At 38.5% G+C, this 25,026-nt stretch overlaps 1 protein-coding gene across 1 annotated transcript in view; it reads left to right on the top strand.

Annotated features, from left to right (window-relative positions):
* The window catches only part of KIAA1328 (KIAA1328 ortholog), a 173,729-nt gene that overhangs the window by 120,249 nt on the left and 28,454 nt on the right, over window positions 1-25,026 (top strand). The window contains exons 9-10 of the mRNA XM_051643195.1: window positions 16,120-16,304; window positions 23,184-23,292. Coding sequence (XP_051499155.1) covers window positions 16,120-16,304; window positions 23,184-23,292 — 294 coding nt within the window. The remainder of the gene's footprint in view (window positions 1-16,119; window positions 16,305-23,183; window positions 23,293-25,026) is intronic.

Genomic DNA, 25,026 nt, shown 5'->3' with positions numbered 1-25,026 from the left:
TTTTTTGATAATTAACAGCTCATTTTGAGTTAATTATCTACAATTAGAAAATCTAATTGCAATTTATTCTGTACTATCTGTGGGAAGAATCATAGGCAAGGGAATGTGTATCACTGCCAGGCATAAATGCTATGGGATGGGTACAAATAATAGAGGAGCCCTTAATGAAAAACAAAAAGCAAACAGGAGTGTGCAGCTGTGCCAGGCTATTGAAAGGTAATTGTAGTCAGAAATGAGATATGTACTTTAAAAGGCATCTTGTCATCTCCTGTAGGGATTTATTTTTTTCCTCCTTGAAACAGGAAAAAAAGATTCCGTGAGTAAATACAGTACACAGTTTGATTTCTGATAAAAGATTTTAGTCACAGACTCGCTGGTTGTGAAAAGGAAAACTTTTACCTTGAGGACTATTGCAAAATATAGTCAGTTTTTCTAAAGGAAACCTGTTTAATTTGCTCTCCTAAATGTGCCATTATGGTTTTTCATTATCAAAGTTGGCAATTGTTGTCCATTGTGGCCTCTTGGGATACTCTCAGTATGAGTTTGCAGTGTTGAATTTGTCACTTTCGTGCTGGGCATGTTGAGGAGCAGTCAGGAAGAGATGTGTCAGTCCCTTTGCCTGCTTTCAGTTGGGCCACTGCATAAGACCCAAAGAGTTTTCAGATGCAAGATCTCCAGTTCTCTAAGGTGCAGCAGTCAGATTGGGTTCTATTGAGGGTGGTTTTTAGTAGCTTGAAGTGCTCCTGAGTGAGCCCACAGCCAATTTTCAGCTATGGAGATAGTAACTTAGTAACTTGTGCAATTAATGGCAAGTTGTCTGGTTGTATAATTTCTTTTCAAGTCTGCCCCAGTGTGCAGGATGCTTTAAAATATTCAAAATAAAAACATAACCTGATGCATTTATTTAGCATAAAACAGCCTTTAACAAAGCACTTTCCATCTCCCAGACACAGATGCTTGGTACATGCTCAAGTACCCACTCCATGTGTATTCAACAGGATCAATACACCTGGCACCTACTTATGTGTGTTCTCCTGATATCTGCATCTGGGAGAGGAATTTTAAAACAATTCACTCTTCTCCCCTTTCTTTAATCTTAACTTTACACCTGAATGTCATGGAAACAAGACCTATTTAATAGCATTGACTTGAGAAGATGGGGTTTGCTACTTTGCAAGCACCCCTCCCCAGAGCTATACTCTATGCCTAAATCTTAACACAAGGTTCAGTGCCTTTCTGAGTCTTAGGTTTTCCTACACAGCTCTGCCAGCACAGCTTTCTACTGCCTGCTCTCTAATGGGCATCTTTTCCTCAGATTTCACACAATGCTGCCACTGCACCGCTGCACCAACCTGTGCAAAACGTTATAAATAACTGCTGTATCCAACAATTCCTATCGGTTGGGCTTACAGTTGTCGGCAGGCATGCTTTCAATGTATGCTGCCTGGTTAAAGGATTTATTTCCTAGAGTATTAAAGATTTGTGGGTGGAATTTGCTGCCTTTAGTTTTGATGAAGGCTTTTTATGTTTGTGTGCTTCATTCTGTATCACCCATGTGTTTTTTTTCCAGTTTGTATTTTTAGTTAGTTGAAAATATCAAACATAGAATTCAGCAGTACTTTCCCCCGATTTGAATGCTCATTGCTATGGTGATAGTTCCAGGAAGGAAAGCTGAGCTGCCAGGGGTCTTTTAAAAGATTTTTATGTTTATGGTGTAACTATTTTTATTATCTTGTGAGAGAAGGTGACAATTATCTCATGCTCCTTGTTTAATGCTTTGTTATGAACTCGATTTTTTGGGGGGCTTGTTAGACGTGCAGGCATCTTTATCTAGTGATGTGCATGCATACTTCTCTGTTTTTGTCCAAATATTCAAGGCGATTAAATAGACATGCAGGGGAACACAGACTTGCAGCTCCCCCTGCTGTCCCAGGCACATCCAGTTTTGTTCACACTATCTCCCCTCTAACAAATTGAAAAATAAAATTAAAATAGTATGCAGTCACATGGCTCTGCCACCTCTGAACCTGACTTGTGCAGGCCCCATTACTTGTTACATTTGTTTCCTATTTGGAGTTTTCTTGTCAGTTGTTCATACTGGCATGCATCACCTCCTGTTACCCTAGTCCTGAGCTTCTCAAGGAGAAACCATCACTGGTGCCTCAATGTGCTCCTTGTCAAAGACCTCCCAGGCTTTAGCTCATCTATGAGTTGTCCCCGGTCTCTTGAGATGTGTCTATATAGTACTTGGCCAGCTTCTAGGAATGCATTGAATACAGTTTCTTGGGATTTTCTTCAGCTGTGTGCTGTTTTGTCAGACTAGCACATTAAGTGGAGATGAGCTCAACTGTGCTTGCAGATGGCCCATAAAATCAGTGTATCTAGAAGCTGCTTACCCACTTGTTGGTTCTCCTTTTAACACCCAAGTTACTTTTGTGTTCCAGATAACTTTTGTATCATTTTTAGGTGGGATATTTGTGGAGTGAGCACTTTTAAGATCGTTAAAAAAATTGCTTGCAGATCTGCCAATGGTGCAGATGCTGAATTAGGTGTTGGTATGAGTTTGTCTTTCTTTCACAGTGTTGTCTGGCTAAATGCAGGCACACCATCCCTTCAACAGATGGCTACCAGAATCTGTTACGATGTAATGGGAGAATATAGTTGCTGTTAGATACACGTTTTTGCCTCGTTAGAGCCACATGCAGACTCAGAAGGTAATATGTTTTCTTGTGCAAGGTGAAGGATTGTGTTCTGGTATGGTTACTAAAAGCTTAATGCTGAATGTGAGAGTGTGGCATTTTTTTACCTGTATCTGTGCATGCATATTTATATATATATACATATATATATATATATTTTTTATGTTAGGCAGTGGTCTCTATTGGATTGGGAAGTGAGGAGTTCATTTCTGCTGACCTGCTTGCTTCACTAATCTCATTTTCAGGGTTATTTCCAACTGCAACAGAGTTTTGAAGCTGCTTGTCTTACATTTACCTGAATTATGCTGATTCTGTTCTCACGATCACGTATGCTGCACACAGCAGTATTACATCATTTCCATTACAGTGCAAAGTAACCCTGAGCAGGAAGTCTACTGATAGACTTGAGGTATAAGGTGTAAGCAGGAGATACTAGAAGTAGTTTCTGTAGGCAGATGGAGCTAATCTATGTGTGAGGTCTTCAAAAAGGAGAGAAGCTCTGGTGTTAGCATGGAACGGCAATCAGTGAAGACTAAACTCAAGTGCTTTGCTGTTTTCACAGAACTTGCATTTCCTGCCAGTCTTCTGCATGGGTCTAGTTCTGTAATATCACATTAGAACTTAAAATGCTCAGAGACTTTTTTTTTTTGGGTTGAAATATTTAAAATTCATGCATCTCCTGAAGGAGTTTGTTCCTTGCCAACACTTGCAGACAGTGACAGACATTTTTGCAAGTCGTTTGCAGATGCCCCCCTTACAGGAAAATGTAGACACTGTTAGTTTATTGCCTGAATTGAATTCTGAAAACCTGAATTCTATTTTTATAAATTGGAGTAGATTACTTTTTCAGACATATCATTTTGTTACTTTTTATTCTGATATGTAATCTTGGATGAAGAGAAAATTATGTTTGATCTAGATATTCATATGTTCCAGAAATTTGTGAGTTGGAAAAGTTAAGAAAAATCTTATAAAACAAAATGTTCTGGAAGGTAGTTTTAAATTATGAGATTTTAAACCCACCCGCACAACTTTCACACCATTTAAAAGCTTATATCAGAACTGGTAGGGCAGGACTAAGAACAAAAGCTATTGGTATTACTAAGTTAAGCAAGAAATCTTGGGTACCCTGCTGTTCTGGCTGTGATTACAGCTGCACTAAGCTAAAATCCACTCCTCCCACCCATCTTGTGACCTTGGCTGCACTTCAGCACACAGAATTGAAGCAAAAGGCAAACGCTGGTGAATATTAGGTTCTGCCATTTGCAGATATACAGACTACACATAAAGATAACAGCACTTGTGCTCTTGCTTGCTCTCCAGCCCTCCAGTCTAGAAGTGGACTTTGTGTATTTACCACTGAGTTATTCTGACACAAAATTTTCCAGACCATACTGGTGTGTTGAGCTGAACTCTGGCTTTGCCTGGGTGCTGAAGCTTTGCAGAACTACCCATTACGCTTATAACAGTGCTAATTTTTGAGAGCCATGCAGAGAAAATTTTTGATTCAGCCTAGCTGATTTGTTCTTCACACTGCTCCTGTGGTGAAGGGGATTGATTTTTGTGTTTCTTTTGATATTTGGCTTCCTTTCCTCTGGTACTCAATGCTTCAGGCCTTAATCCTTTAACCTTGAATCTGAGCATCAAAACTTCAGGAGGGATCAGGCCTTTTGATGGAGAGAGAACATCTTTTGTTGTACCAAATGGTTTAGGGTTGTATAAGGCAAGACAGCTCTCCAGACAGTATATATTTCTCTGTTGTGTTAAAAGACTATAAACAGAGAGTGGGTTTAGAGGGGATTAAAAAAAATCTAGAGGAAGGTGGGGTATTAGAAGCAATGGAATAGAGTTAATTACTTTAACATTTCACCAATAACCAGTCTATCATGACAGATGTGTACTGGGTTGCCAAATGCTATACTCTGATTTGGGTAATGGTTCAAAGCTCGGCATGTCATGGAAATGGCACTGTGGTCCCTGATGGAGCAGGGGAAAAAAAGCTTTTTAGCTTCTCAAAGGGCAGTATTTGTGGAAGCAGATGCTTGCTTGCCCTACCCAGCATAAAGAACAGTTCTGCGGGCAGCCAGGAGAGTTCGTACTGCTGGATTTTTATAGGATCATTAATTATATGTTATAAGGCAGCTAAGCATGGCATTCCTAACTCGATGAATTCCATTATGAATGGCCTTTTCATATTCTTCATCTCATTATATTAAATGCATGTGACCTGAAGTTTAGCTAAAGTTATTGTTCAGGTTAACTTTCATTTAGTGGTTGCCCTAATTTTAGAAACAGCATGATCTTTAGATTTTATGGAGAGACAGGGTTTTTTATGCATGTTTTTGCAGCACTATTTTAGATAATTTCTTTTGAAACTAGGTAGGAACCTCTGTGATGTGGCAGGGAGGGGATTTAGTCACTCCTTTATTTGCTTGGAGATTTCTGTACCTGTGTCCCTGGATGACAACATCCAGCTACATGGATTTGACTATCATCTCTCTGCCAATAATTCTTAAACCCTCTGCTCCGTTCCATCTAGACGTGCATATCTGACTGCTTCCCTGACACGTACTCCTGGTTGTTTTCCCTTCAGATCATTCCTAATCTGGCCAAAACAGAACTCCTCACTTTTTCTTCTAAATCTCTCTTCACTTCCGATTTTGATAACACTACATCCTCTCTGTCACTCAGGCTTGTAACCTTGGGGTCATTCTCCTTCTCCATACGCATCTGGGCTGCTGACAGCTATTGCAACTTCTTTCTCCATAGCAGCAAAAACATGCCTTCAGTATGTCGACACTTAAAACAGCACCCTTTGCTCTAGTCCTTCTTTTTGCACCTTGACTACTGTAGTGTCATCTTTGACTGCTCAGTATTCATTCCCCTCACTCAAAATAAGTTTTTCAAATGGGTATCTTGGCTGTTTATTCAGATATTGTCATGTCACTTGCTTCTCTGAAACCCTCCTTTGAAGGCCAGTTATCTACTGTATCAGTCTGCAGGGCTCTGCAGAAAGTCATAAAGATGCTTCCTTTTTATTTTATCTGCCACCTTCTCTTGTTTAATCATTCAGTTATGTGAGACTTCACGTTGTTTTGGGTGTTATATGAACTTCTGGCCATGTCCTCCTACCAGATTGCTTAACTCTTTCTGACTTTGGAACCACTGAGTCATGTCATAGTGACTGTCTGTTCTGACTACATCTTTCCTGTATCATATCTTATATCTGTAAGACCTTTTTTTTTAGAATTCAGAGTTTTTTCAGAGGGTTGTTATTGTTTGTTTTGTTGGGGTTTTTTTCAGATTTTCAGAGTACTTTTTTTCCTTCCTACCCCCAGTCCTAATCTGATGAGTTTCAAACTAATCTATCTGTTTCCACTGACCACAAGGATGGTTTCTGCCCAGTAAATTCACTTAAATTCTAAATCATACTCTAAAGATGACGTGAGTGACCTAGAAAGAGAAGTATTGTAATTCACCTGCAGTGACAAATCATCAGCTCTTCTGTGTAGAAAAGTTTATATATGGCTTCTAGCACACAAAAGAGTTTGAAACAAAACAACATGCAAGTGTCTTTAGTCTTCTGTCAATCTTACCAGGCTTCACCTCTTTGTGTGTTACATGTCCTTCTGTTTGATCAATGAATAGTTAATCCTTTTTTTTCTTTTAAACTTTTTGCTCCTTTAATCTCCATCTACATCTTGCACCCTTTTTGACAAAGCCATGTCTCTGAAAGATGGGCTAAATTTACATACTGGCTGTAAACTCAGTAGGGCTGAGATGACTTGGCAACACAAAAAAGGCAAACCTCTAAACCGACATCACAGTGTCAGAGTGTGACTGGTGGCAGTAGCTCTGGGTGGACATTTCCAAACAGGTTATACAAACTTTTGCAAAGTTAAGCTTCCAAGACCTAAGATCAATAGCAGTAACTGTAAAATGGCAAGAGCTGCTTGAATCTAGGCTAACAAAAGTACACAGGTTTACTTGTCATTTTCAGTTTTTATGGGCAGGGAACCAGCAGCCCAGAGCTTAGGCAGAGCCTACAGCTTCACTGTACACATTCTTAGAATCATAGAATCCTCAAATGGTTTGGATTAGAAGGGACCTTAAAGATCATCCAGATCCAAGACCCTTGCATCAAGATCTCTTCCCTCTGTGCCTTCCCTTGACACTGGACATCAGAGCATGCCAGCATATATCTCACTTATATATGCCTCTTAGCAAGGCAATGGTTTCTGTCTGGTTTCAATTCTATTATGTCTCTTTATTGCCTGAACATAAGAGTACAAAAAAGTTTTAAATCTGTTCTGTAAACATCCTGGTTAAGTGAATATTTAGTGGTGCTGTCACATTCATATAAAATCTGTTCACTGAAAAGAAGGCTTTAGTGTGTTGGTTTTTGTGAGGCCCAGGCAATGGTTTTTAGGGTTGTATGTCACCATTTAGGCATGTAAGTCTGTATTGTCACTGCAATATATACCTGATTTTTCAGTCAGTAGGCATCAAACATACTCAATGAAGAACTTCAGTAGATTAAAGGCAAATGAAGTGGCCAGAGGTGGTATTTTAAACCTTTACCAAGAGGTACCTTGTCAAATCTACATTTGCTGAGGATAGTAATCCACTAATCTGAGTGAAGTCCAAAGTCTGACTTCTCTATTTACTTCTTTTTGGGCTGCAAGATTTTTTTTTTTAAAGCAGATCAATAGACAATCTCAGTGTTTTCATTTTAGTAAGCAATATAATATAGATGAGTAGTATTGTAGTAGTCAATCATTAATATACTCCTTAATCATAGAGTGACCATGTCCCACAAACCTGATTTAATCATGGAAAAAAGGCCAATGAAGTGCCAGGATGCATCAGGAGAGGTGTTTCTAGCAGAAGTTGGAGAGTATATAACACCATTTTAAAAGATCTAGTATGAGAGCATTTGAGATGCCATGTGTATTTATAGTTGCAGACCTAGCTGTATTCCAGTAAGTCATTGTTTTTGATCACTCTACAAACTAAGCAATCACGTTTGTATTTCGAGCTGGGAAACCAGCTTGTTGTGGGAAGACACGTTGGGATCGTGTTAGAGCTTAGTTGTCCCCGGACAGAGTCTGCACCAACATTCTTAGCCTCTAATGGCTTTTGGAATCAGAAAAGCATTGCAGTCTCTGGATTAATTGATCTTAAGATTTGTAAGATTTCAGCGCTAGCAGACTTATATAACCCTAAAACCCAATAGTAATCTGTGCTTAAAATGCTTGATTCAATCATCATGTGATACAGATAAAGATAATTAGAATAAGAGGACAGAATTTTCATGGAGAAATGTGTTCTGATGTTGGTTTCAGTGTAATTATTCCTAATCATTAGAGAAATCAGATTCAAGGACAGGAGCCTCAGAAGAACAGGAAAAGTAAAACCTCTAATGGTGTTTATTATGGAGCTTGACGTGTTTCTGAAAACTTTCCTGGCAACATATTCCCTGATACCAGGGGAGCTGTCGGTGATCTGGAAGGTCAGCTCAGGATTTTTAGAAGTATGTGTATTTTCCCCAGTTTAGTGGTTGTTAATTTTCATTGCTATCAGTGTGAGAACTTTGTAACTTTTATGTTCTTTCATTTCCTCACTTTGCAACCAGGGTTGATGATTCATCATGTTGGTATCCTGAGTATTGAAAGTTATCATCTATTAAGTCCAACTTTTTAAATTAACATAAGCAGATGTAGATGTTTTATGTTTTACAATTCTTCTGTCTGCACAGAATCACCACAAGATCCTCCAAAACTTGTTATTTTCTGTGCATATATAACTCTTCATAATACCTGCACACGAGTGCAATCTTAAATATCTGATGCTGTAATTAGGCATCTCTTAAAAATGTCTTGTTAGTATGGCACAATGTAAACCTGTTGAGTACCTACTTTGTGTACTTCCTCTGCAATATTGTCCCTTATCCTGTGCAAGTGATTGCTCCATGATGTGATCCACGATCAGGAAAAGGACTTGTGCAATTGCTGCTCATTTACTGAAAGCTCCTGTTATGAACACCTATCAGCCTGTCTGGAAACTCCTATGGAGGAGAGAGTGCTTAAGTACTGATAGGAAAACATAAGGACTCTCACACCAAGCAGGTGGTTACCTGCATACTCAGACCGATCTCTGCAGCAAATGCTCAGCAACAGCCTGTTTTGCAGTGCAGCCCAACCACTATAAACTCCTTTGTTCTGGGATGATGCATTGTTCTTCTATGCCTTTATCACAACCAAATTGCAATCTGGTTTGGGGGATGTTTGTTTAGGAGACAGCTTGCATATGGCATTTCGATGCGTACCTTGAGAATGGGGCTGGCTCTCAGCCGAGCAATAGTGATGCTGGATAAGGCACCAAGACACAAATTCTGTTTGCTGAAAAGCATGTGATTCTCCTTCTGAAGGAGAGAGTGAGGAGGCTTGATCTAGCAAAGAAGTTTGGATTTAGTTAAAAAACTTTGTGCTAAAGAGGCTCTTGCATCATTCCTTACTTTCACTGGTGGCAGCTAGGCAGGCTTTTCAGATATACAGACGCTGTTTTGAAGGATTGTTTTTATACCTGTGACTTGACATTTACATGACTTTTTTTTGTGAACGCTGACAGCACTGCTTTCTGGAACGACAGCTGCTCTGCTCTGCTCTGTAAGAAAGGCCAAACACACAATCACAACATTTTGTCCTGCTAAAGCTTTGCCAGTGTGTTTCCTGTGGCCATTTCTTTATGACTGTCTGAAAACCTTTATGCTGGAATTTTCTTTGGATTTAGAAGAAAAGCAAGTAACCAAAGCTCATTTTGCAGTTTATTAGGAAAACTAAATGTAGGAAAGGTGCTGGTAGGGAGCTGAAATATAGCCAAATTAAAGCTGGATGAGGACAAGGCTTCAAAGGGAAGGCATAAGTATTATTTTAGGTGAAATTTAGGTTAGTACTTGCTACAAATGGACCTCTAACTGTGTATATTAAGTGAAGTCCTGGCTTCATTGAAGATAAATGCAGTATTCTGATTGATTCAGTGAGGCCAGAGTTTCACCTATTACTGGTATGATCTAATAGGTCATTGCTAATTAAGAGCATATGTGGCCTCATTTTTTGCTGGTGGAATTGAGTATCTGAGCACCAGTCACTGAGGGAATGGGGAAGGAACTGGTCTCTGAAAGAGTGGTCTGGAGAAGCCATGCTATAGCTTCTGCGCCCTGGTACAGTTTCATGTATAGAAAAGTTTCAAGCATAGTTGCCAGTATAATACCTCCAAAGTTAAAGAAAAAGAAACCAAATGCAGTATATCCAAGAGAGACAGTTCAGCAGAAGGAAAACAGCAACAGAGAAACCTGTTACAGCCACAGGCATGACTGCATTCATGGGTGCTGAGCCTGAAGACTGCAAGAAATGAAAGCTCTGCATCACTCCTGAGCAATATAGTGTGTGCAAAATAACATGTAGATTGTAGGCAATCACTGTCTATTTTCTGTAATGAAAAATCCTTTCATTACAAGCAGATTTGATAATATTTGTATTTCACTTCCAGAACTGCTGCTGGCTGCTGAAGTCTTCCCCTTCCTATCCCTGTCCTCCTTCATTTTACCTAGAAGAATATGTGATGAAGAAGATGGACTTGGTCCCAAAGATCATGGATCTCTTGGAGTAGGCCCAGAGGAGGGGCACAGATAGGATCAGGGGCCTGGAACACTTCTCCTCTAAAGAAAGGCTGAGAGAATTGGGGTTTTTCAGCCTGGAGAGGAGAAGGCTCTGGGGAGACCTTATGGTGGCCTTTCAATACTTCAAGGGGGTTGACAAGAAAGTTGTTGACAAATTGTTAATAGGGGCAGTAACAATAGGAGAAGGGGTAATGGTTTCCAACTACAAGAGGGCAGATTCAGACTAGGTATAAGGAATAATATTTTTTTACTGTTGAGGGTAGTGAAAGACTGGAACAGGTTGAACAGAGAGGTATTAGAAGCCCCATCCCTGGAAACTTTCCAAGTGAGGTTGAATGGGGCTCTGAGCAACCGGATCTGGTTGAAGATATCCCTGCTCACTGCAGGGAGGTTGGACTAGATGACCTTTAAAGGTTTCTCCCAACCCTTTCTATGATTCTGTTATCTCAAAACTAGAAATGACTGTGCTCTCTAGAAAGAAAAACAGCTATTTCTTATTAACATGCACTGGATCCCAGCAGTGTCATTAACATGTTGATGCGTCTAACGTAAGCCTCGAAATGCCAAATTTCATAATTGGGTCACAAAATCTCACTCTATGCTTGAATATGGCCTTCAAGGTCTGTATTAGAATAGGATGTTTTTTCCTGCTTTTTAAAGAAGGAGAAAATGTTAACCTTTTTTTTTTTTTTTTTTTTTTTTTTTGTGTGTGTGTGTGTGCACTCTGTTTCAATATGATAGACTTTAGATTTTTAACATTGTGTTTTTAAGGTGGTTGATTAGCTAACATGGGCTGATTGGTTTTGTGATGAGAACAGAAGGGTGATGGCATTCAGGGATGAGAGATTGCCCTGGACTTCACACTGTGATTCTCCTCCTTGCCTGTAATACTCTTACTTTCCTTCCATCTCTACTCAGCCATCCTGTAGATTTGTACACCTTACACAAAGCAGGACTGGGCTGACTCACCTTTCACATGTGCTGCTCTGCTGTTCAGTTCTTTTCTGCCTCCTCTGAACTGCCCAGCTTCTTTACTGCATCCGTTTCTTACCTTCTTTGCCTTATGGATTAGAGTAATCACACTGCCTGATCTGACGCAGTGTTGGAAGAAAACACTTGAGAAATCTGAGGCACTTGGTAGTTCTGGAAGTAGAAGCTTACAAGGAGCAACACACTACACTTGAGAGGACTGGAAAAAGTTGTGATTGTTCAAGGAAACCACTGTTGTTGCTTCTTAGATCCCCTTTGAAATCTACAGTCCTTTTCTCCCCATATTTTTTAATTTGCCACACAGACAACAAACTTCCCCAACAGCCCTGCTTTGGGCTTTCAAAAGTGTGATTTGATAAGTTGATTTAGGCCCTGCTGGAAAGAAGATCCTGTGATATATTGATACCTTCTTTGTCCTTGCACTTGTGATACTTCTTTGTACAAAGCTGGCTTTGAAAGCTGATCTGGTTGTGAACTCTCCCAACCAAAGTCTGGTTTGGGAAGAAATTTTCAGCCTGTTTGTCAAAATGCATCTGAAATGGCAATACAGGTTCCAACTACAAAAACATATTGCTTGGGTTGTCCACTTATCACCAGTTTTGCATCATTAAGTGTTATGCATTCTTGGTCTGATATAATTGCAGCAGATTGCACACATGAACTCTTAATTATTTTATTTTTAAAACAGAAATTGTGGAACAGGAAGAAAACATTCCAACATGTTTGCTTTTGGAGCTAACCTAGCATGTCAATCTGTTAAACTCTCAAACCCTTGCCTCAGCAGGGTGCCATTGGGTACCATTAAGGCAGCCATGTGCATGAATTGTCTCACATTTTGGGTTTCTGACTGGTTATAATGTAGTCATGTTCTCTGAATGCCACTGATCTGCACTGAAAATGCAAGGAACAATTAGATTTAAGTGAAAGGTGAGCATCCAAATGTGGGATTGATGATTGAGAGCTCATCAGCTGAGTCCTAGGTTGAGAACAGGGAATAGGTGAAACCTGGTGGATGCACACATGGTGATACTAAATACAACTCTGTGGCAAGCGTCTAAGCTGCTTAAGTTGCTTAGTGACTGAATAGATCTGTAAAACTCCATTTGCAGACCAAGGCTACCATTATGTTGGATTGATTCATCAGGATGAGCAGCTGAAACAAGTTAAATTCTATCAGAGTTATCCTGCATTCATTTAAAAATGAATTTAGTTGTTTCTAAGTGGACATTTGTTTTAGTATCTTGAAGAACTGACTTTCCTCTATTAAAGCAGAATAACGTATCTATATGGTGCCCTTACTTGAACAGTACATAAAGATTAGTAAATAAGACCCCATTAAAAATACTTATAATGTAAGTAACATGGGTCCCAATAGTCTTTCTAATGTCCATTAATGCTTATTCTGAGGATCAGAGCTCATTTTACTGAGCCATTTAGTCAAACCGTGTGATTATTTAGAAAGTTAATTCATGCATACTAAAATCTAGCTTAAGTAATGCAGAGGGTAGGAGGTAAAACTCTATGGAGACGATAGTCCTTTTTGTTATTTAATGATCAGCCATAATTAACTTGCAAATTTGAAATAATTAGAACAAATTAAAGGTATTTAACTTTGCCTCCCTAAAGAAAAATTCAAATTGCACCAAATGCAGCTTTAAATTATTCAAGTCTCAGAGGTCTGTGCTGGGTTTTTTTACAATGCCTTTTCTATGATGAGAATACCAATCTGCTTTTTGTCAGAAAGCATCCTATCAAGTAATTGTTCTTTGTGTCTAATAAATGACAGCTATTCTTCTTTGTAAAAGTATTTCAGTCTCTAAAGACTACATCAGCATTTCCATGGCATTTTAATTCAATAAAACAAAAGGTTAATGTTTTTCTACTTTTTAAGGAATGCAAATACTAGCAGTATTCAGTGGGTCCTGAATGACATTAAAAATTTGCCATTCACACTCAGCAGGGATATCGCGATATGAGGCTCAGACAAAAAGGAAAAAAAAATCAAGGTGTGTTTTCCTTTTTTGTTGATGTACTTCAATATTCATAAGGAGGCAGGAGTGCTGAGACGCCCTTCTGGTGATGCTTCTTTGCAGTTCCTGCCTTAGTATGAAACTTAGGTAGGTTGGTATGGACTTTATTTAAACAGTCTTTTCTGTTGTGTAGTTTCACAGAATAGTATGAAAGTTCATTGAGTATCATGGTTACCCGCAGGAAGTGATACAATGAGTGATGCAATTGATTGCTGGGTTTGAAAATACAGAAGGACCTGTTTCATCATTTAATCTCGCTTGCCGTATGTAACTGATCCCTTGGGCTGTATGTTAATTTTACATTTTCCAGGTTGCAATAGTGACATCATTCATTTTACTAATTATTCCGCAAGTGAATGAGTAAATAAGTTCTGAAATAGAGTCACACACACACCCCCACACACTCTCACACCTACCCATTCTATGTTTCCTTTGATTTATTTTGGTACATTGTTACTTATTGAATTTTGCTATCTCTCTGTATTATACCTTTTCCTCTTTGGTCTTCACATCTCTCAGGTTGAATGTTTGTTATTTTAAGTTTGGACTCTATGCTTACTTGAGCAAAACTTTAGCATGAGCTTTTTCATATTAAATACTAAAAAAAACAGGCTCTAAATAATTGTTTAGTGAGCTATAGTTGCAAATTTTCTTTTTTTTTTTTTTTAATTTCCTTATAAATTAGGTTCTGTAACTTCTGCTTGTCTGTTTCTGTGTGAATTGCTTCTGCTGTACCATTATTTAAACCAGAACTTGTTATTCTAGATGTAACCACATGATGTAAAAGGTATTGCAGTGAAAAAGCTGAGTAACCATCTTCTCATCTACAAGCCAAGGGTCACGGTCTTTACAGGAGATCCAAAGGTTGTAATTAAACGTACTTCAAAAACTTAGAAAGCATTCAAATAATGAAAATCTCGGGTTTTTAAATGCTACTAATCATTCAAGTACAGGCAAATGGAATATCAAATCTTGTGTTATCAGAGAAATCTGGTCAAGTATTACACTTTTAAGCCACTTTAAATAGTTATAGTCCAAACCCACCACTTCCTGTACTCTGGGTTGCAGGAATTTGTAGGTTAATAATTTCATACAAGTCAATAAGATACTAATTTAGTCCACCTTAAATTTGAATAACACATTGCAATATTATTAGTAGCCACACAGTTTGAAACCCTAAAGTAAACGGAGGTTATTCAGAGAAGTTTTATCCAACACTTCAGCCAATTATTACAGGTCATAAGCCATTATATAATGTTCTGCATTAATAATACAGGAGTAATACTAATTGCCCAACAGGCGCAGTGGGCCCTATTAAACAATAGCTTATACAGCAAATTGATATGAAACTTTTAATTTAGCTATCATTTTCTGATGGGAACATCAGATATCTCCTTATTCCTCAGACATACAGTAAATTTAGCAGTATAAACTTTCAGGTAAAGATTCTTGTGAATCAGCCTCTACAAAGCTGCATCCCAAATAATACCAGCTCAGTGGCAGTCTTTGGTTTGCCCATGTAAAATTGGTGCTTAAACAGGAAAAGATTTGTTTAATCTTCTGTTAATTTAGGAAAGCTGTATGTCATTCCCATGATTGCAAGTTGAGCAGTGTGATCCTGGAATTGTGTTCCTTCATGTGCATAATCCAAAAATTTTTTTATGGTTTTAGGTGATTTTTATAATGGTGATGGGGTAATAACATGTGCATGTGGGTAATCCTCATTTAAAGCAATAGTTGTTTCCCAGAAAGCAGAATTTGAAAGCAGTAGGTTCTCCTTCCTGAGAGAAAGATGTGTCTCCATAGCCTCCTGTCTTCCCAAAATGTTTTGTGATTGCTTGAGTCTGCAGAGACTGAAGTCATGCTTGCTCCACATCACCAAATTTTCTTCCTGGCTCCATCTGTCCAGTGTTTACAATCTTGTGTTGAAGTTAATCTTTAACCACAGTGGTTCTCCTTAGCTTTCTCTTTTCTTACTCTATTCAAACTGCTGCACCCCAGAGACTCCCACCAGTTTGCACATCTCCTGCTTAAAAGTACTTCTGATCTTTTATCTCACTTCATTTCGTCTCATCTCTTCTCAACCCTTTTCTTCTTGAAGCAATTTATGCATCCACTTCCCTTTTGCAAACCACTACTCCAGTTTTCACATAATATCAGTTTCCTCTTCATCATAGAAAACTTAAAATCATTTTGTTTGGAAAAGACCTTTAAAATCATAGTCCAACTATTAACCCCACATAGCCAAGTCCACCACTAAACCATGTCCTTAAGCACCAGATCTGCACATCTTTTAAATCCCTCCAGGAATGGTGACTCCATCACTTTCCTGGGCAGCCTGTTGCAGTGCCTGACAACCCTTTCCTAAAAAAACCCTTACTTTCCCAACATCCAATCTAAATCTTCCCTGGCACAATGTTGAGACCATTTCCTCTTGTTTTCTTGCTTGTTGCTTTGGAGAAGAGATGAACACCCACCTCACTACAACCTTGTTTCAGGGGGTTGCAGAGGGTGATAAGGTCTCCCTTCAGCCTCCTTATCTCCAGACTAAGCAACCCCATTCCCTCAGCCACTCCTCACCTTATGCTTCTGACCCTTCACCAGCTTCATTGTCCTTATTTTGTTACACTTTTTGACAGTGAAAGTGGCTAACAGGGCTTGGTGCAGTGTAAAAAGGGTTGAATGCATCATGTAATGTGTGATCTTTCTTTCCTCCCAGTGTACCAGTGTTGAAAAGTGAAGACTATTTTCTGAGGACACTTCCAGTGAGCAAAACCTCCAGAGCACCAGGGAGCAGTGGTGGGAGCAGTTCAGGGAAGAAAATGGTTGGGTTTGGTGCAAACGTGGAAGATGGACAAAGACTTCTGATGCAAACCAAGAGGGAAGGCACAAAGTCAAGGAAAGGTAAAGGGAAGCATAAGTTATTGAAGGGCTATGAGTGTGCTGATGGCATTTAGAAATGGTATGTATGTATTCAAGAGATTATCAGTAAACTAGACAGTTAGAGGGGAGAGGATTGCAAGTTGCTTAAAACAACCCAAGAGAAAGCAGTTATGTTTAAAGTAATAAAAAGCATAAAGCCTTACAAATTATCTTTGTGACTGGTCTTCTGGATGAAATGGAAAAAATAGCCCTTTAATCTCAAAAACTACTTCAACAATTCTTTTTCCTTTCCCAGCAAGCAGAGAATAAGTGCAGTGGGGCTTGCTCTTGTAATATAATCCTCTTAATATTCTTTTCCTTCTCAAGTAATGGCTCCACCATCACAAGTTGATATTTCTGCACACAGAGATGTCCGTATGGCTAGAATCTATCCTGCTCTTAGCTTTGTATCTCCACTTAAGGAGGAGAGAAGCAGTCTTTCATAAGAAGAGAAAGGGTTGGGAGCAAAAGCAGCTTGGATGTTTCACTGCCAAGCCTTGACATAATCTTTGGTTCAATTATGAGCTAGCTTTTTTTATTATTATTTTTTTATTTTAACTTGTCAGCCAGTTTGCTGTATATGTCAGCATAAAAATAAAGAAAATGGCAAAATGAGAAGAAATGTGGTGCAGTTCTCAAAGGAACAAATAACTGTGTTATTGGTTAAGACCGTACCAACATTAAAAAGCAGTCCCTGTGAAGAAACTTTCAAAAGGGTATCATCAGCCTGGACCCAAACAGTGGCTGAGGTTAATCTCTTCCAAGGCACAGCTACAAAAGTTGGAAGCCTGTAAAGGGCTTGTGTCCAAAAAAATCAATTTCTAATTTGAAACAAAATCATTTTTGACTAACAGGGGTTCAGGACCCATTACTTTTGCTGTATAGTCTGCTGACATTTCACACTTTCTGTTGTGCACAATGAATCCTAATAGTCATTTTATAACATTGCTACACCAATCAATTTAAGCAAGAGAAAGCCGTTACAATTCTGCAAAGTTTCAGGGGCAATTTTCACTGATGGTTTTCTTTTATGTTTTTTTTCAGCTATCATTTTTTTCTTCTCTTTTCCTCTTCCTTCTCCCTCCTCCTTCTCAATACTGTAGTGATGAAATTGAGATTTTTCACAGTTGGATGATGGGCTTTGTTCCTTAGATAGGGATAGTCCCCAAAAAGTAATTTATTTTCCATAGATCTGGGGAAAAAAATCCTACTTGGCCTTGCCTTCATTCATTCATTTAATTTTGTAGTACTTAGGAGGAGTTACAAGCTGCACCTGCCTGACTATTCTACATAGCAACTGAGTTGTGCCTATGCTGATTCAATCATTGTAGTGGTCAGCATAATGTCTACAGGTGGTGGGTGTCTTTCACAAACACTGGGACTGCTAACTTTGAAGATGTAGAACTGCGTGGCAAAATCTAAATTGGAAACATTGGCACTCACTGTGGTACCAGATAAAGTGCAAATAAATGCTTTCAAGCTGTGGAACAACCTCAGGTCTATTACTGATTTGAATGGCTTGTTTATCACAAGGCAAATTACCTAGCACTAATCACTAAAGTTGAAGTCTTCTGTATTTAGTACTTTTCAAATTGGCTTCTCTGTTACATATTTGGACTCCTTTAACATGCCTCAACACATACTTATGAAGTGTTTTTTTTCCATCCTTGTGGATCATCGGAGCACAATGTGAAGTTTCTTAATTCTAGCAAGCATGGGACTTAGCTGTCTATTTCCTTCCTTCTTCTGGATCTTCCCATCTGTTGCTGGCCTGAGATTCCTGCTTTTTTTAATATATATTTTTTTAATTAGAAAGCAACTGTGTAGCATCTCACAAAAATAAAACTTTTTTTTTCCTGTGATGAAATTTATAAAAATATGGTAAGCAAACCTGAGAGTCTGTCTCGGGCAGTGTTCAGTAGCTGTTTTGTCAATATGAAGTGATCCCTCTATTTGCCTGACCTCTAGCCAAGCCCTACAGTATGGGAAAGGGAAATGAAGTCAACAAGCTGACATCTTGTGGTGTGAAGCTTGATGTTAATTAGCCACCTACCTTAAGGTGGCCCTTTGGTCAGAAAGCAGCAATGCTGGGTTCTGTATATAGAAGCATGTCTACTGAAAACGTCTTGAGTGTCAGATGTTAACCTATTACGACAGAGGTTTATTTTTCTCATGCCTTGATCTGTCTTGTCTATTTAAATTGTATATTCTTCAGGATGGGGACTCAATCCTAGCTTAGTGAGGTGCCAGTACTGACGTAGGCCTTTGGGCCCACCATATAATGTCCCTGATGTATCTGGGCGATGGTGCAATGCAGGGTAGTGACCCTTCACAGCAACGTAGGCAGTTGTACCAGATTAAAATACATTTGTTTTTGTAGCTTTTTTGTTGTTGTTGTTGTTGGTTGGTTGGTTAATTTTTTTTTTGTTTTCATTGTTGTTTTTTTTTGAGAGAAGACAAAATTATTAATCAGAAAACCATGCCTATGCTGGAATGGTGGAAGCCTTTACTGCCCAAGAGACTGCTCACTTACTCTCAGTGCAGTGAGCTGGGAAAGCGTGATTCCTAAAAAACCCACTTGTTCTTTTTCACTGCAGGTGTTTAGTAATGGGGAGAAGAGCATTGTTAACCTAGTCCCATCACCTTGTGGAGTGAAAGAGGAACTTCTGCTTTCAGAGTAGAAGCTTACTGGATCCACTAAGACAATCAGCTTTTATTCTCTTACTGCTTTTTATCTCCTGTTTCTGTTTGCTCATTTGCTCGTTTGTGTTAGCAGGTGTTTGTTTCTTGTAGCCAAACTTTCTCAATTTTACCAGAAAAACTTTAAGCAGACAAAGCAATCCTCAAATCTTAGATCATTCCAGCAGTAAATTGTGTTTATTGGTGTCACCAGCAGCTATGTCAATTTGTACTAAATCTTAACAACTTGTCTAGTTAAAAAGCACTGGAGTTACAGAAATGTGTGATTCTATTCCTTTCAGCCCTGGAAAAATTTGCTTTTGGGCTGGGAAACTAAACAAAATTCCGTCCATTGCATTCTGCACTTCTCTACCTTTCTGTTTAAAGTCTTCCTTTTCACAGCCTTCCTGAAATACCTCTGCTTTGAAATGAAGAATGAGCTCTTTTTCCCTTTGGTATCTTTTTGGGTGACATAGCATCTGCACAGTATTATATATCATACATAGTTTTCCTTTCCATTGTTAAGAGAAAAAGCCAGAGAAGGAAAATTATTTTAGCACGTAGAATCTGTACTTTTCCAGGGGATGAATTTTCTTTGTAGTATTTGTTTTTCAGTAGGTTTTCTAATGTAGCTTCTAAGGGATTCAGGATCTGCAACATCTTCCCTTGAGGGAAGACTCTTCCCTATAATCGAATAGAGCAATTAGTTAATATTAGTGAAGCTCTTTGAAGATGTGAAGTACTATATAAATGTTAAGTGTTATGAATATTAGTATTATTCAATTCATAAAGATTTTTTTCATTATTATTAGCCTAGATTTCCCTTTGCTTACTTTAATCCCATTACTGCTTGAACCAGCCTTAACTGTACTTCTTCACTGTTAGTGTTTACACTTTCAAAATTTAGACTGCTGTATTTCCCCACTTTGTTTTATTTGTCTGTTTCTCAAGCAGAAATATACAGCTACTTGAATTTTCTCAAATGAGTCTTTAATCTACTTTAAATCATTCTTATACCAAGTTAACCAAATTGAAAATTGTATTCTTAACGTTACCATTTAGAAGACATTTATAATTGCTGTGGGGGTATCTTGCCTTTAAAGCTTACATCTAGTTTGTTTTTTGCTGTTCTTTGCTACTCCAAGTTCTGTCCATTGGTGTCAGGATTTAGATTAACACACCATATATGAGTTGTAGGGTTTTTTTCAAGGGTGAATATGTCTATTCTTTTTCCGTGTTTCTCGCTTCTCTAGATCATCTGCAAGGTCTCCAGTCACATACTGTCTTCCAACACCTGCAAATCTAATTAATTTGCTGTCATTTGTATCACCCCAGTTCTCTATGACTTTTCATAAATAATTACCAGTCACTTTATAAATTCATTAACTAATTCCCTTTAGCCCTGAAATGTATATCCTTCAGACTAAAGAATTTGTATCTCCTTTTCCCCCCTGATAATTTCTTTTCATCAGCTTTATGTAGGCAGGTATTATACATCAACATGTTCTTCATTATCTCCTACTTGCCAATATGCCTTTATTTTTTTCCCATAGTATATTTTAAAATTATTAGTAGCTTGGCCATTTTAGAATCATTATTGATTTAATGTTCTTCATATATTCATAGACCTGCTTGCTCCTTGGTGTTTCTTTTCCCTCAATCAACTTGCATACCTTTTTCAAGCTGTATTTTTAAACATTTTTTTTGTCTATATATGCACTTATTCAGGATTACTTGCTACCCCTGTTCTATATCTGTGCAGCTGCACAGCCTCCGTATATTCCTGCTTAGCTCCTTTTCGTGTTTTCCATTACTAGTCCTGGTAATATTTTCAAACTTGGGTCTTTGAACAGTTCCCTTGAGGCTGTATTGGCCTCTTCTGAGTCCATATATTTTATTTTTTAGAGAAATACATCTACTTTGCTATGAATGTAGTATGTGGACGGTGTGCCAGCATTTCTTGTATTAGGAATAGAATATATCCTCCCATGCTTACCAGGTTTTTATTACTTCAGTGTTATTTTCTTAAAATCCATCTGCTTCATTCCAGTGTCAAGTGAGCTGATTTCTAAATGTCTCTTATTTGATCATGAAGCCAAAAGTCTAAGCTTACCCACTCTTCTCATCATGGATTGGCACACTATCAAGTTACCAGTGACACACACTCAACATATATCCCCATGCTATTTGTAAAAATTCCTTCATGGATAATTAAGTCTTTGTTAGGCAAATTTTTTTCATGGCATGGTGAAGCACAATGCATTGTAGCAGGGCAATAAGAACCCTTTTTTTTTTGTTACTCTCTCTAGAATATACCTTAAATTATGTGTTTTTTTCCTATATTGTATGCATATGTATGCATCTTAAATCAATGCAGTATTTTACATAATCGTAATCCCTTGGACATCTGTAAATTTTGTGCTGAAGCTGGAATTACAACCTTGTTGTATTACTTGATGTTTCAGCATGGGTGGTAGATAATGTTGCTGTTCGCAGAGCTGAGAAATATTTAGGCATGACAGAATTGCTTAAAGAGCAAAACACTGCTTTGACTTTAATTTTTGCTGAGACTTGTAGTTTTCTCTATACTTGCTGTATCATTAAGTGATGTTGATTGGACAGCACTAATTAGGCAAGATTGAAAAAGCCCAAATGGACAGGCTTTTGTGTAAGAGATCAGATTATTCCTAATTTGCCTGTTCCACTTATCTCAAACTACCTGTATGCAAGTTGTCTAACTCTTATCTATAAAACCCAGTTCTCAGGTGGATGCGTGAAAGGTGGAAGATGGGTATAAAATTGGCTGGATCACCAGCCTCAAAGAATGGTCATTGGTTGGGCTGACTGTCAGTTCCTAGTGGGTAACAGCTTAACATTAGAAACCTGGGCAGTGGGACAGGATGCACCTTCAGCAAGTTTGCAGGCAAGTGGGGAAGTGGTCAATATGCTGGAGAGCAGGGGTCAGTATTCATGGGATCTTAACAGGGTGGGAAAATGGTTTGATAGAAACCTGTTTAGGTTTGGCAAAGTGAAGTGCCCGTTCCTTCAACTAGGTTGGACTGATCTCATATAACAGGATCAAGTGAGTGCTAACAACCTAGGAAGCAGTTTTGCCAGAAAATAACTAGGAGTCCTGCTGAAGAGTGGGTTGAACACAAATCAGCAGCATGCCTATGATGGAGTTAACCAAACAGCATACTAGTCCATAATAGCAAATTTGTGGTCGTGAGGTTGATGGATCAACTCTGGTGGGACTCTTATTTGTAGAGTGCTATGTCCAGTTTGGGCCTCTACATTTCAAGGATAACAAACAGTAGGAAGTCTAGCAGAGACAACTAAGACAGTCAGGAGGCTGGAGCATCTTCACCAGCTGGGAAAGTCTGAGAGAGCTGGGTGTGTTTAGCCTTAGGAAGAGATGATTCAGCACAGATCTTCCTGCTTTCTTCAACTGCCTAAGGAGACAGTGTAGAGAAGATGGAATGTTACCGTTCTTGGAAGTCGTCAAGAACAGAGCAAGAGTCAATGGGAAAATGTTGCAACTTAGGAAATTCTGATTAGCTATACATCCCTCACTGTGAAGGCAGGCAAACATTGGAATCAGAGGAGTTTCCCAGAAAGGCTGGTTCACTCTCAGTGGAGACATTCAAAACCTAACTGGATCTTGTTGGCCCTGCTTTGAATGGAGGCTTGGACTACGCGGCCTCCGGACTTCAACTTTCAACCTTGTTTTGTAGCTCAAGAGTTTTTGAGAGGGGAGGAGAAGGAATGTTCTAGCAGTTCTGTTTTACTGAAAGAATACTGCTATAGCGATACTACACTTGGGAAACTAGCATCTTGTAGAATGTCATGAGAACTGTATCTGTGAAAAAAGCTGAATATTGTGGATCACTACAAGAAATTATAACGGTGCAAGTCTGTAAAACTTTGGGCAGTAAGATGGAAGCTGTAGAGTGTGACTTATTCTACAGATGTGATTCTACGTGATCCAGAAGTGCATGGTATGCACAGCACTGTTAAGGGATGAATTCTTTGATTGTCTTTTCACTGTATATAGGGGACTCCAAAAACATTTCAAAAAATGTTGACTTTTAGTCCCAGTGTTCTGTAATAATGCAGAATCATAAAACATCTCCCAAACTTACTAGCCTCTGATGTCTGGCTTGTCTTCGCTTCATTTCACAGGGACAAGTTCAGGACCTAGTAAGGATGCAGCCACTTCTCCTGTGCTGATAGGCAGCAGCAAAAAGCTTGCAACCGCAGCCCCATCACCAGTCCAGCCTGACACTTCACGGTAAGCTGCTAGTTAATCTCTGGTTTAAGATTCTGCAAACACAAGCACAAAATTCTCCCAGATGCAGGGAAGTGGCTGAATTTCTATGATATTTCATGTTAGCATGAGCTGGATAATATAAACAAAAAAGTGCCATATCCTTTTGACATTTATAGTAAGTCTTAAATTGCTTGTTAGAATAAGAAAAGCAGGAATATGCCAAGTTCTAACATTTTAATTTTACTTAGATTTTGAACAGGAAGTATTTTATGTTCCAAGTCCTGACGCGTTAAATACGTTTGTAAATAATTTGAATGGATGATGTTAACCCCTGTTAGGTCTTAAATTCACTTGAAGATTTTAATCCCTCTGTACTTGCCCCCCCACCCCCTCTATCCTACGTGTTTTATCAAATGGCATGCCTTTTAAAATGTTTTGTACCAGAGTTATTTTATGTTTAATGACAAGCAACAAAATCACATTAAGTCAGCAATTCCTGATTATACTATATATCTGCACTAAATGCGCTGGAAAAGCAGCATTATCACTTCTGCTCCAGTGAAGAAACAGAAAATAGCATTGTTGTTAGACTTACAACTCTAAAGACAACTTGCCTTCTTTAGACAGGATTACAATTCTAGCAGTAAGTGCCTAGAAAAACAGCATAAAATCCTTGCTTTTCTTTATCATATCCCACATGTTCTCATAATAAATTCTTCAGTTAAGCAACAAAGTAAATGCAGATTAAAGTATGAATTTTCTGTATTTTACACTACTAGTTTGATGACTTTGTGTAGTGGGATAACAAGAATGTGCAATCGTTCATAAGAAGAGTTAAATTTTTTTTGGAGAATGAGAGGGCTTGAGTCAGATTTAATCTTCTCTTGGCCCAGTGGACTAGGAAAATGTATGCTTGATATCATCCCTGTATTCTTGGCAGCAGCTGGCAGTTTATTTCTATCTTCTGAGAGAATTTGCAATATATAATAGGTGAAAAACCACTATCAATATTGACAAATTTGTACTTACTTGCTGTGGAAACACTTTTTTTTTTTTTTTTCCCTCTGAAGGAAGGGATGAAAATTCTGTGAGGATTTGAGAACTGAGATAGATTGGACTTTGTTTCCCAGAAGTAACTGTATTTTTAAACAAACAGAAACCACAAGATTGCCTAAGCATTTCTCTTAGAAGCATGGGTTATCTTTGCAAAGCAGTAATATCAGATAAAGAGTGTGTAAAGATGCTGCTTGGTACTGTCTAATAGTGATAACTTGACATTCCATTCAAGCACTGAGGAGTAGATATAATTACTCTCATCATACAACAACTGCTCAGAATTTTATTCAAGAGGATTGATGGTCCATTCTTTTCCACAGAGGGCAGTAAAATAATTGTTGAAATGTGCTGCTAGAAATAAAATAAAATAAAGTGATCAGTAAAAGCAGTCTGATTAGCTGTCATCCTTAAAGATTCATTTTACCAGTTGATGACAAATTTTGAAAAATCCTGTTTTTCTGGAGTGCTCTCTCCCATACTTCCTCACTTTGTTTCTCTCTGGTGGTGCTGTAAGTATAATTGACCAGTTTAAACAGCCATGTTGTGCTTTCCCTTACTCATGGCCTTCTCTAATTGAAAATGGTAAATGGACAAGTATTTCTGTGGAGACCTAAAGCTGATCCTATCCTTCATCAAAAAACCTGCTTGGGTAGCAGGTCAGTCTCAATTTATCACTGAATGGTTATAAGCTTAGACTGC

Source organism: Apus apus, chromosome Z (genome assembly GCF_020740795.1).
Source record: "Apus apus isolate bApuApu2 chromosome Z, bApuApu2.pri.cur, whole genome shotgun sequence".
Lineage (NCBI taxonomy): Eukaryota > Metazoa > Chordata > Aves > Apodiformes > Apodidae > Apus > Apus apus.
Note: the sequence above shows the minus strand (reverse complement) of the source record. Positions and strands in the feature narration are given on the sequence as shown.